Genomic DNA, 21,003 nt, shown 5'->3' on the forward strand with positions numbered 1-21,003 from the left:
ATGCCTGCCTCTATCTCTCCAAAAAGAGCATGAGTCATTTTTACTTTCTCATTCTCTCACTCTCTGATTATAATATATAAAGCTGTCCCGCGACCTTAGACAGACAGACAGACACAAACAAACAAACACACAGCGGTGTATATAGATAGATGTTAATTGCATAAGTAAAGCTATAGTTACGGGAAAAAATGAAGACGGACCTCATCCAAGTCTTGCTCTGCATACATTATGATTACGGTCTCCTGTATTCCTATATTGTTTTCTCCGAGTCCTTCTATTCTTTTTGTTTTACCTGTATGCTATGTAACTATAGACACTGTTGTTATGTAATTGATAATTCTTATATTGACGTATATGTTTTACTTTTGGCACACTTTGCATCCATTTTTTTTTCTACTGTACCAGGAAAAAAAAAATAGAAACAAAGATGAAACTAACCCGCGCCAAAACCAAAAGAAAGTGTATTCACCCTTCTTGCGATTTTTTAAAAGAGGAATTCACCCTCATCAACCACAACCCAGCTTATTATTTTTATCACTTATATTTTGGTTATCGTTATTGACTTTAACATTTTTATTAGTATGCTCGATAAGACAAAGTGATAAGACTAGTCCATGCTATTTATAAGTGTGAGGCCTCAAACACTGATCAATGGGCCTCAAGCGTCGTGCTCTTAAACATTGGTGGCGCCCTATGACGACCGTCTTGTTTGTCATTGTCAATTGATCTATTCGCTCCAATCGTGACATGATACTTTGTTTGCAGAGGTGATTTGGGGGGAATTCATACTAACGACTTTATGTGACTGTACCACTGTATGTCATCAATCCTGTCAAACGACACGTCCCCTTTTCCATGTTCTCCTCGTTGTGAGTCAAATTTCCTGTGAAATGCTGATAATATCATCAGAGAGATAAAAATACGAAATGAGATAAAGCGAATAACACAACAGCACATTATAAACAAATCGGGATTAAGCGAACCTGTTTGTGAACGTTCGACAATTGCCCTGAAAGATGTTTTCAAGAACATCCCCCTTTTGGAGTCATTTTCGTGATATTCCAAGAGTATGGTTGGTTATTCCAAGGAGGTAAGAGTACCTCTTTGGTTACTGCTACTTTGAATGGTCTTCACCTTGTATTGGTGAAAGCAGAAACCGTCAGGTCTTCACAGTCCGGGCAGACTATTGGTTGGCAAAACACCATAATCAGTCACGTCACTTGTAAAACAGATGATGTTTGTCATGATATCATGACCACCCCCCCTCCACACACACACGCACACACATACACACAACACTCTCATTTTCTTACACACTAATCCCCTCTACCCTTCTTCCTTTTTAACATGAATTCAAGAAGACGAAATCATTTCTTCCGTGTAATATTTTACCATATTTCTGAAGTTCTAACAGTGAAGACTGCTTAAAATGGAAGAGGGTCATAATTACTAAATCATATTAATACTATCATTTTGCCTTCATGATTTGCGTTATGTGCAATTGTGACGAGCAATATTGTGACCGATAATACTGTTTCGATGAAGCAATATAAACGTTAAATCTCATCTAGTTCCTCTTTCTTCTGGTTGAAGCGAAAATCGTTACGTGCTGTTTGTGAGGCAAGAAGAGTTGAAATCTCAGGACCACCTCCTTTATAGCGCAATTGCAGTCGTCATATTGGTGTCAATCTGAACAAACTATAAGTGAATTTTCCTTAGTGGGTAAAACCAGAATGGCACAACAGTATCACGTTACTCCGATTTCGTGGAATCGAACTGGTATCAACCGGAGAAGATTCTCTTTGATTTCCGATAGTGATGTATGAGTCATCGATATCGCTGAGAAATGAGTCAAGGACATTTATATAATACATGTCGTGTAAAAGTCATACAAAGCCCCATCCCCGAGAGAATCTTGGATAAAAAAGAAAGGCGAAAATGGTGCTAGCTCATATATACCTGAAGCAAGTCACTTCAGTCCAGTCAGTTGCGTTCTATATCTAAGTCTATCTGCGTTTTCCATTGAAATCATCATAATATATTGCTTTATTATACATGAAATAACACTACGTTATGTTTGAACAGAAAAAAATCCTGTGTGCGATATTGTGAAGTATGTAAAAGATAAAATAATTTTCGAAATACTTGAACAAATACATTAAGATAAAAAGTAAACAATGAAAAGTTGCAAATGTTAAGATTTGGCAAGTTGTGAGGTGATGATATATATCGGCAACTAACTCTTTTGCATTTCATATTGACTGTTCACTAAGAAGTTTGTGAAAATTTGTGAAACCTTCACAATTCACAACCTCCTTGATTTTTATCCGATATTGATCAAAATTGCAACTGTTGATCTTATCAACTTGTCTTGTCCGGAACTTTTCCGCAACTCCCCTTGAAGTCAAATCAAATCAAAATCAAATCAAATTGCATCGTTCGCCTAAAATCAGTGCCATGCCCTGTACTTACTCAGTAGCGATTCCTTTTTTTTTTTTTTTGGGGGGGGGGGGGGGGGGTAAGTGGTTGCTGTTGATTCATCAAACACCAGAAACCCCACAATTTTATTTCCAGTGATTTCTGTATTTCTAGAGATTTTGACAACATTGGCGCTGTTGTGGTTTGTGATCATTATAATATAACTTTTGTGATAAAACACGAGATAATTTAAAATCGTAGAACATCCCGGTGCTTTGTCCGATTTAGAAGATAATTCTCTGATTTTGTTCATTTGATGTAATTTTTAATATTTATCAGTGTTAACCTGATTGATTGATTGATTGATTGATTGATTTGCATTTATTTCCACTTTGAGTTCACAAAAGTATGAAACAAATATAACTAAGATACAATGATTATATCAGTTATTACATGTAATATACAATAATGTTTTGTCCAATCTTTTATACCCAAACAATGGAAACAATAATACATGTACTAATAACATTACTTGCAATGATTTGGAATGCACTGTCAGTGTTAACACTGCTCTTCCACGCATCATCACGAAAGTTCAGGTGCATTACGCATAGCCGTGACTGCTCTTACTATCAAGGAGGTCCAAATATGGAAACTACGTAGCTCTCTCCTCTCTTTGTTTGCATGCGATTGCAAGATATTCCTGCTGCTGTATTAGACTTTATGCTTTTCCCATGCGTTGAAGAGAGCTTGAAAAAAAAATCTCTGAGGTCCCACATCAGTTCCTTTTTTTTTTTTTACTTTTCTTCGTGCCTTCATAGTTTCTCGCCTTTCCCCTGCAAACAATCATTTTTCTTCCAGCACCAGGGCAGTTCAAGTGCAACTACGCAGTTAATGGGTATTTGTTTTTGTTTTTCCGTGAAAGAGGTAATGTTGTGTATAGGGAACAACCTCACGTCTGAAAAGTAGCAAGTCAGCAAAGTTCTGGATCAAGAGTAGGAAAAAAAAATAATGACATCGAAGAGAAAATCGGAACAGTCGCCCTCTTGGCACGGATCCAGCTCATAGGTTATATACAAGTAACTGTTAAAGGGCTACTCGTTGTGCCATGAGTATTATTGGTTAGATTGTGTTAATATTTGTAGGGGGAAAGGGTGTGTCCACGATGTGGGAAATATTGTCCTGTTTCATGTTTTTCATATCAACGTTTCGACTTATATGGTTGCTTTATATGATTTGTTTTTTCTTCCAAGGCACATAAAACAGCAGCATCGTAGCCGCCGGACTGAATTATAAGATTACAGAAACACACTGTTGTTATTTGCATGGTCTTCTGAATCAAATTCTACATCTCAACTTTTCTGCTTGTCCGTCGATTTCCAGCAAATTGTGTTTTCAATGTCACTGCTGTAAAATGTTGTTTTTCATTTTCATTTTCATTTTCATTTTCATTTTCATTGATATTGTTTCTGCATGGTAGAAGTAATCAACTATGATCACTTACGGAAATATAGACATCATCATTATTCATGGCTGATTTTTGCCCATGAAAGGTAAGCAAATCATTGTGACAGAGAACAGAGATATAGTTTAAAAAGAATTAAAGTATCATACAGGAAGATTCCCAGTAGGCCGAGCTTGATATTGGGGGCTCATTGAATACACACACCGAAAAATAATAAATAAATAGATAAATAAATAAATAAATAAATAAATAAATAAATAAATAAATAAATAAATAAATAAACAGTTTTAACCAAATATGATTATCGACTTACTTAACTTATCTTATTTATTTTTGAAATAGAAATAAAAGTTTTGGGCTTACTAAGTCGAAGAATCTGGTCTGTGACGCATTTGGAAAGCGTCACATGCAAAACTATCTTGTAATAAAAGTAATGGCAGTAGATATTATGTAAAAGAGAAAAACATTCTCACAGTAATAAATATTGTTATTAATATCAGTATCATTAAAGCCCATGATATTATTGACTTAATGCACGTAGCAGTATCCCTTGCATTACATAACATCTTGGTATCAATACAGCATTATCTAGCGATTGCGAGTTTGCGAGTAATTATTATGAGCTCCCTCGTGGAGACGATATGAGCTCCCCTAATAAGACATCATGGTATACTTTGGTGATTATTTTTTGGTTTTGGATAATATTACTTTAACAATAATAATTAATATTTGATAGTTGTATTTTCTTATATGAGCTCCCTTGTGGAGACTGTATTGAGCTCCTTTGTGGAGACGCCCATTATGAGCTCCCTCGTGGAGACGATATGAGCTCCCTTGAGGAGATATCATGGTATACTTAATATTCTTGTTTAATATTGCTAAGATTTATTTGTTTTACATTTGTATTGTCTGGGGCAAATTATTTGATGTATAGGGCCCCAATTTTCCTCTTTCTCTTTCTTCTTTAAAACAATAACAACAACAGTAATTTTGAATTTCTAAGCATCTTTGCTCCTCTGATCTTTTAGTAAGATATGCAATGTAGAGTTTATAGGCACATACAAAGTTGTATCAATAGAAAAATTAACTGCTAGTAGCGTGGGTAGACTTGTGACATCAAGGAATATTGGCAATACAAAGTTCCCGGGCGTAACGAACTCTTCCTGTACCTCCTAGCCAAAGCCGTGTTAAAGAGAATTCTCCAGGTACACGGTTATGTTCAAGGCGATTAAAATACGCCCTCAACGATTGAAGAAAACCAATAGAAGACATTTAAGTAATATTATTTTTTTCATTATGCACTGATACTATCATCATTATGATTACTATTTTCATTACTCCTTCAAGTATAACTATTGTATATACAAGAACTGTCGTATGATGATAAATAACTTGGACGGAATCGATATAGATATTTCAAACACTGATGAAAATTCATATGAGGACAATTATGAGGAAACCCGGGAAAAAACAAATGGCAGGTTTGTTCTAGTGGGCTTGTAAAGATTTTAAACGCGACAACAAAGATGACGATTACATCATTGTCATTCAAGAAAACATTTATGAATATCAGTGTGACATTCACTGTATGATGTAGACTCATGTAGGCCTAATTCATGATACGTTTTAATACGAAAGCAGACCATAAAACAAAACACTCAATAATGCTTCCGTAATTCACTGCCAGAGTGTTTCAGGTATAATTAAAGGGACATTCCAGACGATTTTCATAATTTCACATCATGTAGTGCATAAATCGACAACTCCGTGTATAGATTCGTGGAATTTATTGTGGTTCTTGAGCAGAGTAATAATATTTTGAAAAACCTTAAAACAAATTACACTGAACAAGGATGATGACATAGGAGGTTCACATATTTCAGAAATGTAGCAGTGTAATTCCATTACAATGCCGCTTGCTTGCGAGTTCGCCTGTGTATAATCTATGCATGTCTTCTTCTTTTGTTCTGCTTCCTTGAGCCCCTACTCATGCATTCTTATGGTGACTCTGCCATGTCATCATCCTTGTTCATTGCAATTTGTTCTAAATTTTGAAATATTCTTATTCTTCATCCCAATTATCACAAATTTTGAAACTCTGTCCTTAGTATAACTAAATTAAAGTTTTTCAAATGTAAAAATCTGAAAATCATCCTGAGTTCTCCTTTAAACTCTCTGACACCATACTTTTATTCAAAACAAACATTGCGGAATTCGGGATCTAGAAGTGAAGGTTTAAGAATCTCATTCATTTTAGTTCTTTTATGTACTTTTTTGCGTCATTATTGTACAGTGCCCAAAAAGTGGGTTTCACAGCGACTCTTGGACAAAAGTCAAGAAGGTATCACAGTGTTAGTATCAGCGGAAACGGTGTGTCAGGGTTTAACGTAGTGATTATTATAAGACGTGCCAACATAAACATGATAGAGATGGAAAAAGTCTACCTCCCCAAAATCGAAACAAACAAACAAACAAACAGACAAACTAAAACAAAAAACGCGCTTTCCTGTGTCGGTGCATTCATGTTTGTGCTAGCTGTTCCTCTCTTGTTTAATTCAAGACCAATTTTGATTAAGCATAACTAAACAATGAGCAGATAAATGAGAACTTCATTCAGATTGGATAAAAAAGTGTATGGAAAACTTCATGCTGTTCTCTGGAAATAACAATCATCATTCAGGTTTTTTTTGTGTGTGTGTGTGTGTGCAAAATGTTGTTGAATCACTTTTCATATTTGTAGACAAATTCACGAAGAAGAGTTCAGTGTTTATAAAATGCATCAATCTTGAAGAGTTTCTGCTATCAGCAATGATAAAAAGTTTTACGTTCACGAGGTCATAGTTGCTGTATTATTGACACACACGCACACACACACACACACACACACACACACACACACACACACACACACACGCACGCACACAAACCCGTGCGCGCACACCCCCTCCCCCCCCCCCCACACACACCTTGTTTCAATGGACATCAAACTTTCCAAAACTTTCAGTTCTGTGGCAAAGTTTTCCTTCTCTGTTTGTGTGTCACTTTGCTGTCATTATCCAAGTTAACTTGAAAATGCAGTTGCGTTTCTCTTGGAATAGCCAACCTAATATATATATTTATATACATTAAAAAAAAGAAGAGCAAAGAAAAGAAATGATGTGTCCATTCTTTGAACCGTAAATGAGGCTAGCTAGCGAGCTTCATGAGCCGATAAACTTTTCTTTTACAATATGACAAGTTTGCGAAGGAAATTCGCTGCTACGTCGCTACCCGTGCAGCAGACAAGCTGACAATAACACACCGCTGAGCCCAGCTTGTGCGTGATATAGAGTGAGGAAAACGACCTCATAAAGGCAAAAAAAAAAAAAAGACAAGAAAAGTAAATAAATAACCGGGCAAACAAAATCAAATGCGAGTTGACGAAAAAGAGGTGACTCTTGAATCCGTGCTGTCGGTCTGTCTCCAGAGATTTCATGTCATTTACTCCAAGGACACCGCACTAAACAGATAGACGTATTTCTCTCTTCTGTCTCTCAATCACTTCTCCCTTCGAACTATAGTATACGATTCTCCTCCTCATTCGAACTCTTCAGTCAAAATGATACCGCACCAGACAATAATTGTATCAGCGGAAATGCTGTGATGTGCAGGATTATATAGGGATGTGCGTTTCTGCGAATGGGACTGGTCATAAAGGGCCTACCAGAAGAGCTACACTCACGGACACAGTCGGAACTTCGTGTATTCGTTTACGCAATTGGCTTATACTGTCTATATAAACTTCGTTCTGTCATACTCTGGCATTATTAAAGTCGAAGAGTGGAAGTTTGCATTGATCGTGAGGAAGCAATTCGGAGATACATCGCGTCCAGTTCTTCAATAAGTATTCCGTTTGTTTATTCGAGTAGAAAAACACAATGATTTTGAACGCTCATCTGTTGATTGCCATCTTGTGGACATTTCTAGCGGTGGTGTTAGGCGACGAGCGAGTAAGTGTACCTGATTTTTGATCATGGGAGCTATAGTAGCTCCACGGTTTGATCAGGGAGGTGTGAAGAGACCTCCCTGGTTTGATTGAGGTTGATCTTAATTGTTACACATGTATAATTGCATTCTAATGGAAAAATAGCGTGGAGAGTTCAAACAATACACCTGCCATATATCTAGTTCTCACCCCGGTTCTCGCCTAATCTGTAACTGTTGTTGATACGTAATCAATACATAATATGTATCACATACCACTATGTGAGAATGTTCTTCCAGGTATGAGCAGACACAAGGACACTCCACCTCCCTGATATGATAAGGAAAATACAGTTTACAACGACGTCTTAGGCCTACATCATTCGCGCCGAGTGGATCAAGGAGCAATATCTTCTGATCTGTGCGCAGTGCTTTTACCATGGTATTCAAACCCACAAAGAGTGTAAAATGATCGCTGATCCATTATCTGTCATGGATTGATACGATGACCTTGAATGTTGTCAGTTAATGGCATTCTAGACCTATCTACCATGCCCTTTTTGCCTTCGCTGGGCAGGTGAGAGGAGGTGTTTCAATCGCTCCCGACGCGACCTATGTCTGGCCAGACGTGAGGCAGTAGAAGTGTCGGGGGTGTGACTATAGAAGAGACTGACCATCAATGGCATTGAATGAGCTTATGATTATGTCTTCATATCACAAAGCCCTGACTACTATTCGTATAGCACAAAGGGAAAAGAGTATTGTCGATCTCGTCAAACCTTTTAATGAGCATATTTATTGCTCTGGTCCGTCATCTGTCAACAACACATCGGATTGAAAAAAGTTCACAATTGCTGAGTTATTGGCTTTGGGTATATAGGAGCCTACTACTTTTCCATTGTGTTTAGTTTATTCTATTTTTCATTTATGTTCTCATGGGTGTATGCACTCGGCTGACTTTCATCATGAAGCTACATATAGTTGCTCCGTGCTTTCATCAACCTTGGTTTTTTTTTTCTGATGGCACAACATCTCTGAATGCAAAACATTGGCATGTGTGTGCTTACATCACACTGTGAGGCTCGCGCCTTGAAAGTATACGTGACCGGGAATTCGTTCGATTCAATGTGACATTCATGAATGCAATGTGACATTGGCAGGCCAAGTGGCATAGACTTCCTCTCGAAAGGTTCCAGTCATAACTACTTAGCGCATCCTTCCATACCACATCGCAAGAAAATTCCTTTCAAAGGAGACGGTATAGCAACATTTACTTGTTGTTTTTGTTGCTTTTATTATTATTATTATTATTATTATTATTATTATTATTATTATTATTATTATCATCATCATCATTATTATTGTTATTATTATTATTATTATTACCATCATTAGTATTATTATCATCATCGTTATTATTATTATTATTATTATTATTATTATTATTATTATTATCATTATTATTATCATCATCATCATCATCATCATCACCACCATCATCATTATACCGTCTCAGGTGCAACAATTCTAGAAATGTAGAATATGCCCCTTCAATGGGTTTCGAGACATCTTTAAAGCTCTACCTAGTACAGTGTGTTAAAGGGATTGTATAGTTTTAGTTGAGACCTAATTTCAGGTTTCTAACATTTTTAGATGAGATAATGAGAAACCTCTTTTGAAATATGAAAGAGCGTGTAATTCCATGAGGAATTCAACGTTTATTTGATGAAAATTGGTTTTTGAAATGGCTGATATATCCAAAATAGAGCGATCCCAAAATAGAGCGATCCCAATAAAGTGTGGGACCCACATTTTATTACGATCACTTTGTTTTACTTTGTTTTGGATGTTTCAGTCATTCCAAACCCGGTTTTCATCAAATAAACTTTGAATTCTTCTTAAAATGGTATGCTCTGTACTATTTCATAAGTGTTTTCTTGGTATCTCGCAAAAAGTTAAAAGCCCAATTCTCATCTCCACCGATACTGTACCATCCCTTTAACTTCTGGTAAGATTGCTCTGTATGATGAGATAAGTCACATATCACAAGGGCACTGAGAAAGAATAACCGTATCGTACTGCGTGACTCCATGACTCGTTGATGACCATTGTATGAACTGAAACCATGCTGAACTTGATAACAACTGTATAAAGTACATAATATTATAAAACAAATACATCGGTTATGCCATGAAAGCAATTGTCACACGAAGCAATAAACAGAGTCTGATACCATGATAGGTACTTCGGTGCCAAACCCACGCACTCGAAGACAAGAAGGAGAGACGCTGCCACTGATGATAGCGATGATGATGACGATGATGAGGATGAGGATGAGGATGATAAAGGAAAGTACGGTAGGTGGAGGAGGAGAAACAAGAAGTAGTGTATTGAGGTGATACATATCGATAATGACAATGGCAACAATTGGTTAAGATAACAATGATAACCACAGGAAGGATGGTAGTTGAATATCCCAAGAGAAAACAAAAGAGGCAGAAAGGGGGTGGAGGAAGAGGAGTGAGCAATGGCTAAATATTGACACAATGTCAGTCAGCTCTTTGAAATGTATCATCCGTTTCGGCCAGCCCTCTATATCAGGATGTAATGCGTGACCGCTCTTCTCCTTCACTTTAGATAATATGTAAGAAAGGTGTGATCCTGTTGCTTCATAATTTTGATAAATCTGAAACATGGATGAGATGAAATCAATTAATGAATAAGTGGCACTTGAAAATTATAAATATTTTCTGATAATCTTTTTTTTTTTAAATAATTCCACGGTTTCCCCCTGTGTGGTAGTATACAGGCCTATCGTTGATAATTTCATCGATAATGTAAACCTTTAGTAACAAACAGGATGACAGTTTTCTTTGGTCATTCACATCTGATGCAATCAGATGCTCAATAATAAAATTTTGAATATGGATTACACGAAAAACAGCAGTAGGAAAATAATATGTTGGAAGATATGTTGTGGAATCCATCTCTCCGGTTTTAAAGGTTGACTGTATTACGAAATGAGATATATGGAATATGAGATATATCGTGATTTTGCTTGTCCCTCAATCATTTGCATAAATGTTTTGTGTATGTCTATTCCAAAGAAATTCCTGGAACGTTGGTGCTGCGAGAACGCTTTTCTTTTCTATTCTATTCTATTCTTTCTTTTGTTGGTTTGTAACATTGAACTACCGAGAATTCTTATCAATGTTGACACACGTTCAATAGAAGGTCTTTATATCGAGAATGGATCAGTTTAGTGTCGCCTGATTTGTTCTTTTCACCAAGTAAGTACACACATTTTGGGACATACTGTATAGACTCCCTACTATGATGTCACGAAGATATGACGAATTCTATTCAAGTGGAAAGTAACATGCGAACAGCCCCATATTAAGACATTCCTTAGACTCTTTTTATAATGCGCTAGCTCCCGCGCGGCTGGCACCAAGCCATTTTGTAATCATGGACAATTACAAAGCTAGTCTGTCGTAACGGCTCATTCATCTTGCATTCATCCCATCCAGATATTATTGTCGCATGGTTCATACCAAAAGGTTGCTCTTTGCCAGTTGTGCCATTTTATCTCAGGCGACAGTAATGTTTGACGAGACAGACTTCACTAGGGCGGATGTATCAAAGGTTTTCACGTCCGATTGTTTATTGAAGCAAAATACACACTTCAGGCTTCCCATAAGAAAGGAGAGAGATAGAGAAAAAAACAACAACAGTGTTTGCTCTTTATAAAACGGATCTACAAAACGGTCAACCGTTAAAGGAGAGGAGGTAATAAGAACACAAAGTAAACGAAACTGACTCCCGTCTTGTATGCAATTGTTTTGTTGATCAAGGCATTGCATATCAAGAGACACTAAACATATACGACAGTATAAAACAAGTTCGAAGGTGTAATTCTTTGTATTTAGTTTTTGATGGAGTGTTATGTTTGATAGAAGGATGATTAAAGAATTGGGACGACGCAGACTCTGCTTGCATGATAAAAAGCACTCTTATTTCTCGCTTTAAACTCGATGTTATGACATAAAAAAAAACTTCCTTAACGTAGTTTTTACTTCAAACCAGGCAGATTTAATCGTTCTTAATGGGCGCTTTTATTTTAATGATGGAATGGAACAACAATCCCTTATCATTTGTAGGAAAACGGACTTTCCTCATGCGCGCTGAGTGTTTCAGTTTGTCTTGAGATTTCGAGAGAGGATAACGTTTGGATTCAATACTAGCGGATCACTGCAATTCCGCAACATCTTATCTGTGATATCACTCGGATAGAGTATAATTTCTCTTTTGGTTATCTGGGAAATGGCATAGAAGCACACATTCTTTCAGGATTGATTTGATTTTAAAAAAATGATTTGGTAGAAAATGACATTGTCTCATCTTTTTCGTTGTCAGACTGAGATAAGACGATATCCTAGATGATAAACTGCGACGAAACCGTCTGCATGAAAGTGAGAATAGCTTCAAGTGCATTAGATATGATTTTCATCGTATCTTAAATCCAAGAATTTTTTCATCTCTCTCTCTCTCCCTTTATCTACCCCCCTCTCCCTCTCTCTCTCTCTCTTGCATGGTTAAATTGGAATCCAACTTAGTAGTGAAGGAGAATATAGCACCTTTTTATCTGCAGAAGGAAAGAGCGTATTATCAAAACGCTATAAGTCTCAAAACAAGCTACAAAACCAGCTTTTGAAAAACATTGAAAAAAAAAAGAAATACAAAGAGAAACCGAGGATGATGAATGATATGATGGTGGTCTAACAGGGTTGGATTGAAGGTGAGAACTGGTTTATGTACAAAACAACCGTATAAGCCGTTGAAAAAAAAAAAGAAAAAGAAAAAGCCAAGGAATTCGAACTGTCTGGAGCAAGCAAACAAAATCTTCAGAGTAACTCGGTTTTTTAACACCTTTTGTATCTGTCGTATAATAGTTTCGCACGTCGTTTTAATGTCGCAGAACCTAAATTTCTTCGACGGGTTGTCAGCCATGCAGGCTTATTGAAGGAAATGAATTCACAACCGGCATTCGCGCCATAACACTCACACACCCATCTTTCATTACTTAGACGAAAAACAGCTCAAATCCTTTGCAAACACTGTCCACTGTAAGATAAGAATGGGAACTGATATAATGACTGTGGATTATTGCTACCAACACACGGCAACACAATACCAAGGAGCGTTGCCAGCGTATACAAAAGCAAAACAACTGTATAAAAAAAAAGAAGAAGATAGTTGTGCATTGTGTCAACAAAAGTTCTAAGGTAAATCTTCCCCAATATTGGTTTGATGGATAGGCTAAGCTCCTTCTAGTGTCAGTACCCCCCACGCAGCTCGGTTCGTTTTGGACTGAAAGAAGAGCTGGTCTCACTGCTAACATTATACAAGTTTAGCTTTGGGGTAGGCTACATTGGCTGCAATGTCCTGGGTCTGTCAAGGCTTAGGTCTGTCATGATCATCGACAACCATTTGGTTTACATATTAATGATCCTATTGAGTATGTGGTATTGAAAGGGTTAAATAGATTATACCACCCATACTTCTACTGCGGGATATAGGTTTTTGTTAATGATTGGGTGGCAATGACCTGAGTCCGTACAGTGCGCTGTACAAACTATAGAAAGATGGTATTTATGAGGAAGCGAAGGCCAAACTTTGTATTGCTCTGGAAGAAGAGATGACCTCACAGCTGGAAAAAAAATACCCAGATGATAATGATAATAGTGATAAGAATGATAAAATAAAAATGAAGAAATGAATAAATGCAAATAGTGATGGAATCAGATTTAAAGGGGATGACTAGTATAACTGATCAGTGGGAATCAGTGGAAATGCTGGGGATGATTGTTCCAATCCTTGCGGGATTCATTTAAGAGTACATTATACATCTATTGTTATGTGAAAATTATTTGCTTCAGAATGGTCTCATATTCAAGTAATGTGCAGTTTAATGTTTCCAGGTTAGCATGCCTGTACAATGACGGGGCATTAAACTGCACATTACTTGAATATGAGACCACTCTGAAGCAAGTAATTTTCACACAACAATAGATATGTAATGTACTCGTAAATGAATCCCACAATAATTGGAACAATCATCCCCTAGCATTCCCACTGATTCCCACTGATCAGTTACTAGCCATCCCCTTTAACAATGCGTATAGATACGGAACAAATATTTCGCAAAATTTTTCAGTCATTGCTCATGGCTTCAGAAGAATTGTTATGAGCAAACAAGGAGCTCACAAAACACAAATCAATGCACAAACATTTCTGATTGTCATTGCACGACCCCTGGAGCCTAACAAAGAAGTACTCCAAACCAAGAAGAAGAAGAAGAAAAAAAAAAGGTCTTGCTTGAAATCTCTGGTCTGTGGTATGCCATATACAGCATCGCGCGTGCTTTGTTTTGTGTGTTCGTTAGTTTAATTGACAATCAACATTTTTTTTTTTTGGGGGGGGGGGGGGGGGCACGCAGGAGGATTTTGAATGTTATATTTGGTGCTATATGAGGAAAAAGTTAAAGAGTAAAGTTATTCATCGGCTTTAGAAAGATAACCTCACTCCCTTGTTTACATCACATAGATTTTTATGCCAAGGACCAACAATTATGATAAATGAGAGTTATTATCATGGCAATAAGAACTGCTTTTAATGATTTTATCGTAGTCCCTGTTATCATTTTTGTTTTCATTGTCATTATTATTGACTTATTCACCGATTGTTTAATGTTACCTCTTTGCATGCCAGATATACAATATCACACCATTAATAAAAAGCTCTATAGAGCATCAGCCTTTGTGGCATACGATGAGTTCATGAAGACGTACACTAAATATTATTACACCTGGCTTAACGTGGAAGGTCTTGAGGATATTTTCCCCGTTTCAAATTGAGACGAGAGAGGATGTTAAATGTCCTGTTTACCTTTGGGAGCAGAAAAAAAGAATAAGATATCACATTTGATGCTTATGTGTAGGTCTGTTGTTCCACAAAACACCCTACCATATAAATTTTTGCAATAAAGCCTAAGAATATGAAATAAACTTTGAATTGAATTGAAATGAATTGAATTGAATGGAATTGAATTGAATTGAATTGAATTGAATATAGGGAGATATCAGTATTTTTCTCAATAAACCATAACTGTAGACGGTTAAGTCTGGAAGCATTTTTATTATATCTAGTGTTCACATTTTGTATATTTATCAATACTTAGCATCGATTTTATTGATTCAAATTTTTTACAGTGGTTGTTTCTATCCCTAACTCATGTCTAATTTAGAACTATTTTAAAGCACTAATGCTGAGTTTTTGTTTCATCTGCAATTGGTAAATTATGCCTGTAAGGTACGAGTATAAGGAAATGCATCTATCATAATGGAATTAGAATTCTTCGTGATCCTGTAGGGGAGTGCCGGTTCCCAGTTTTGTCTCACTTTCTCCACATGAATATCACAGATTATTATTATTATTATTATTATTATTATTATCATTATTATTATTATTACTATTATTGTTATTATTGTTATTATTATTATTATTATTATTATTATTATTATTATTATTACTATTATTATTATTATTATTATCATTATTATTATTATTATTATTATTATTTATTCGGCTTTCATTCACAAATATCATAATACATATTTCGAAATCAGAACATACGCTGGAGTGGTAAGAGTGTACCAGGTTGGGCAGCCCGGGTCTGGAATGAGCCAACTGAATGACTTGGTCCCTCAGGCCATCCTCCCCAACCCACTTGGTGCACCCAAAACAGTCATTTTACAATGTAAAAAATACAAATTTCATTAACAGGCATACATTTACAGGATGTCTGTGCTGTAGGTATAGGCTGGCTATAAGCGACTGTATTTACCTGTACCCGCTTGTGTTTCATGTGCTATGAATTCGGGGATTAAAAATCAACAACAACGACAACAACTCCTCTCGATCGTAACATACATGAGCGCCTGCAAGTTCCTTTTGTTGGTAAGCACGGTGGTAAGTAATACGACGAAGAGTTGTTCCGTCGTATTGTCTCCGTCGTAGTGCCATTCTTCACGTCACGTTTTGCAAACTTGTTACACGAGTCTCTTATGTTTGAGCTCACCGCCTCATAGTCCCAACAAAAAGTACTTGCTACATATTCTTTTTTTCTCTCTATAGGGTAATGTAATCAGCTGCTAACACATTGCTTTGCGAGTTACGTTCTTGTATGTCCCAAAGTGGAATTACCGCCTTTCATTCTTTGAGTCGCGTCGAGAATTGAAATTGCATGTTGAATCACTTTGATCAGTCCGATCCCAGTTCGATGAATAATGAATATAATTGTGTGATGAACTTTACTGCACTAATGGTTATTGGAAAGATAATGGCAATAATGATTTTGAAAGTAATTATGGAAATCATGAATAATGCAATGTGTTCATTCTTTCTCAGCCGAATACTTAGGAGTTACACGATAATATACATTTTTACAGGAATTGATCAACTTTTCTAGGATGTTATCAGGTACAAGCCGGTGTGAGAAAAGATAACAGGAAACATTTTGCCACAACAATGCTCAATGGCATTGAAATCAGGCTTCATCACGATAGTGAATCAGCAGCAAAAATTCCCAACGACTGCAAATAAGGATGTACCCACAACATGGCCGATATGAATCAAAATTGATTGGTTTTACAGGTGCAGATTTGAATGTCAAAACATATAATTGCAGTCAGAATGGCGATATAATCATTTTGTCAGTCACGGAGTTCCTGCTGTGTGGTACAAAAACTTTCCACCATACAGCCATAAATGGCATATGTCAATTTTGCGGTCGTTTCTCATTGTGTTAAACTGTTTCCGTTGCATTACATCACATATAGGACAATTTCCGAAGTTCTAGTTGGATAGTGAATCAATTTCCCTTGTTTGTATTCGTCTGTAACTGCGGTGTACAAATTCTCAGCATTTCTCTATAAGACAGTTATACCCCGTTTTTTTTAAAGCAAAACAACAACAACAAACAAACAAAAACAACGATTTGTTTAATTGCAGAAGTTATTGTTTAAGTGACTATAAGTTTAATTGTATAGCTCTTTAGACATAAATATCATGGAATCCTGTATAATGGTTCACAGGGCATATTGATTGATTTCTGTGGAATTAATAAATGTTTGACTCTTGGACGTGGAAATTAGTAAATTTCCTTTTCTCCCCCCCCCCCTCTCTCTCTCTCTCTCTGAGTACAGTCTCTTAACTTGAATTTCAGATGCAGCCTGTTTATAAATCACACCACAATTTACTTGTAGGCACATCAAATATAACACATGTGCATATTTCTCGTTCAAAGAAGTATCAATGCAAACATCACATCCATAATGAAGGCCAAAGGCGAATGCTTTACAAATGATTTTGATTACGATTGCTTTTAACCTTCCCAATCAACGCTAGAGAGGGATGGGGGGGGGGGGGGGGGGGTGAGAGAAAGAAGAGTGAAAGAGAAGGTTTGTGAAGCTGTCTACAGTATATCATATAATATAAGGGCCTATTTTGAACTCAAAGATCTGGAAACTTGAAGTATTTCGCCTGCACTAACATCATGAACATCATCTCTTCGGATTTGATATACAGGCCTACTTGACTGATTTGCGTCACATTCAGAGGGGTTAGAAAAACAAATATTCTCGGGAATATATTCCATACTGGTATGTCCTTTTTTCCAGTCTTCTGACCGTGACATTCAGTTCATTTTTTTTTTCCAGAAGCAAGAGGCAGAAGCAGAAACACACAAGCAGACAAGCAAATGAGCAACATACAAACTTTTGGGGAAAAAAATGGAATACTCTTTTCGTAAACCGAGTTCGTAAACTATTTTGTTTTTCTGTCTTCGTGTCCCCTTTGCTTGATTTCAGCAACTGTGACCTTTTGTACCTTGTGATCTTGACCTCAGTTAGTGTGGTGAGAGCACTTCTTCAGGTTAAACGCATTACTCTGGGCGAAGAGACAATAGGATTCACAGATAGTTTTTGCGACTCCAGAATCAGAATCTCATTTCGCTTCATCGTCTTTCGCGCGTCAAGCAGTCATGCTGCAGACGATTTATTGCCAACCTTTATACCCCGTAGATGTCAAATCTATACTTCTCGTCGGCTGTGATGCTCATAACAGCCATCTTACAAGGTTTCAGTCTGTATGAGAACTCTTCAGAGAACCCGTGCCTCGAAACAAAGAGTGGGGATATACTACTCATCACGATGATCAACAACAACGCTGAAGCTCGTACACCTGAGATAAAGGACGGACTGTTCTACAGTGGAGCGACGCGCCAATTCTTGTGTAAATTCATCGCAGAAATTAGTTAGTCATTTGAAAATTGAGTGATACCATATAAATTTTGATAACGGAATTAATGTACACATTTATTTTCTTTCTTTCTTCTTCTTCTTCTCCTTTTTCTTTTTTTTTTCTTTCATTCTTTCTGTGTTATTACTGAAAACGAATTTGATTTATGTATGAAATTATATTGAAGAAAATAAATCAAGCAAGCAAACAAACAAACAAACAAAAACAGAATATAGGTTTATTAAGTTTAAACATGCATTTACGAAAAGTTATGGAATTTTGAAGTTTTTTTTCCTTTAAACAATGATATATCGGTCGCAAAATTAGACAAAGTGATAATGTCATCAACTTACAATTTTCCCTTGGATTTTACACAAAAATATCATACAAATCATGCTGTGGTCGGTACTTCATCAACGAGTCCTATACATCCTTAAAGGTTATCATAACTAGGTCTTTATAGCACTGCACTAACTTGATACGAAGGATACAGATATTTTTAGCTCTTTACTTTAAAAGAGAAGAAAAATTAGTGAAAATTTGAGCAAATGCTTGTGATAAACTCGAGAATGAGAATGAGATGGGCGAAATTTTCACCTCATTTGATTTACATATTGTGCTGTTACAACAAATATCGCTGCGTTGCGAAAACATATTTTTGGCTTCAAAGTCCTGCAGCTATCTTTATTTCCATGAGATTTTTAATTCTCTTAGATACTGTGCTCGATAAGTTCAACTACCTCATGGACAGACATCGCACTTAAGTCATTCATTTCTCTAAAGATCTCAACCAAAACTAAGGCGAATGATTCAATCTGTGTATTTCCTGTGATCGTGAGAAAAATATACACCTGTTCGTCACTGAAGAATTCTGGAAAAAACTGGATGTTTATCAAGCAATACTATTTTCCTTCCTACTCCACTCACACACACATGTAGGCCTACTTTCAGCTGGATTCTCTAGACGATATTGAAATAATGGCTATGTGTAAAACATTTGTTCATTTCAGGGCAGTGACAAATAACGTAGTGACCTGTGGGACTACCGCTGAGGCAAACAGAGAAATTATGATTGGTCAGACAGCCTACATACGACATAGCAGGCCTGTTTTGGGACAAAGTTCGCTCGTAGATAAACACAGGTGCAGACGGTGTGAAAGATTTGGACATTTGTGTCCTGCACACTCTGCTATCATTTTTCTATCAATATACGTTACATGCCGGTTTTAATCAATCAAATATGTTTTAGTTTGAACTACATGTCAGGCATCTTATTTCTTTTTATCCAGCTCCTCTGTATGTCTGCCTTAAATTGTCGCTCACGAGCAAAGCTTGCATAGTTAATTCATCGCTGTGAAGATTCTGTCACTGTATTCTACGTGTCATCAACTCACCTCCCTGATGTTATGACGTGGGATTTTGAATTGGCGTATCAGAAGGGGGTGCAGATCACCCACTTATTTCCTTTCATTTGATGATAATAGACAAGTGTTCACTATATTTGCCTTTATAGCTTTGGTCATTCCAAGAAAGCGTGATTCCCCATGATATTTCCAAGTTTATCTGTTATTTTGTGGGCGTATGCCTACAGGTGGTTTCAAGTGCTTGATATTCCTGTTTGTTTTCTTGTTTCAGAACTACCTACAATATCCTGTTCATTTAATAGACACGAAGACTTAATTGTTGTATGAGTTTGTCTTGTAGCACCATCGATAGATGTGACAAAGAACCACTTATTTCTTTGTACACGCTTCATATTGATAAATTATGAATTTTGCAGGGTGAATCATTTGGAACAATTGGCTCTTACATCGGCCCTGAAATTGCATTTTTTTTCCTTATGCCCTGATCGACGTAATGAAGCAATCTCAATGAAATCGCACTGACTGTTAAAAATATAGAGGTTTGTAAATTCCATTTTACGCAACCATCAGCAGTAGCTTTCCTAACTACCTGTCTCCAAGTGCACATGTGACTTTAATTCCTTGCTTACTTCAACGATCAAAACAACTTTAATACGACTTGTACCACTGAGAACGTACATGTTTAAAAAGAAGAAGAACCAAACAAAAACAAAGCAAAACAAAATACAACAAAACAAACAAAAAACAAACAAACTATAGCCCATTGTAACGCTGATCTTCGTCAAGAATACGGGGATCTTATCTATCTATCCGCCTTTTGGTTTTCTTATTTCGGTTATATTGTATACGCTGCATGGGATCTTGAGATCCATCATCAGGCATCACGTTGGCAGCCACTTACCAGCTGCATAGCCGAGTGCATGCCCGGGAGGAGAGACGGATGAGGGTGATCCACATCACCGTATTCAAGCGGGCTAAAAATGAATGAATTGACTGTCAAAGTGGAACGAACAGAATAATAGCGGTTTCATCAACTAAATCGGGCCTAAATAAGAAAGTTGTAAGGGTATTAAATTATTTTTGAAAGAAAGAAAATATCAATCAGAGGGATGAAGGTCGAGATGCGAATTTCCTTCAATTTGTCTCCCTCTGCAAATTTCATTTGCAAGATCGCAACTGCTGATCTGTAATTTAACAAACATGACGGGGAAAAAAAGCAGTAGATGACAGGTTCGAGTCCCGTGGTTCCTTTTTTCCTAAGATGTCATCACCTTAAATGTCTCCTGTTGACCTGTACAAACATAACGATTTCCCTCTTGACATGGTATCAGTAAAGGGATTGCATCATTGACGTCATTACTGTGGCCGTTTAATAACCTGATAGCGATGACTTATAGGAGGAAGGGGTCAGCATTTGCTAAAAAAATTTGATGA

General features: G+C 36.8%; 1 protein-coding gene across 1 annotated transcript in view; it reads left to right on the plus strand.

Moving 5' to 3' along the window:
* The first annotated feature begins 7,398 nt into the window (after nucleotides 1-7,398).
* Nucleotides 7,399-21,003, plus strand: part of LOC139736912 (A disintegrin and metalloproteinase with thrombospondin motifs 3-like) — a 47,696-nt gene continuing 34,091 nt past the window's right edge. The window contains exon 1 of the mRNA XM_071647587.1: nucleotides 7,399-7,872. Within this exon, the coding sequence (XP_071503688.1) occupies nucleotides 7,801-7,872 (72 nt within the window). The 5' untranslated portion in view covers nucleotides 7,399-7,800. The remainder of the gene's footprint in view (nucleotides 7,873-21,003) is intronic.

This window comes from Diadema antillarum, unplaced genomic scaffold (genome assembly GCF_040938485.1).
Source record: "Diadema antillarum isolate AM-2024a unplaced genomic scaffold, OU_Dant_1.0 seq00000674_RagTag, whole genome shotgun sequence".
Lineage (NCBI taxonomy): Eukaryota > Metazoa > Echinodermata > Echinoidea > Diadematoida > Diadematidae > Diadema > Diadema antillarum.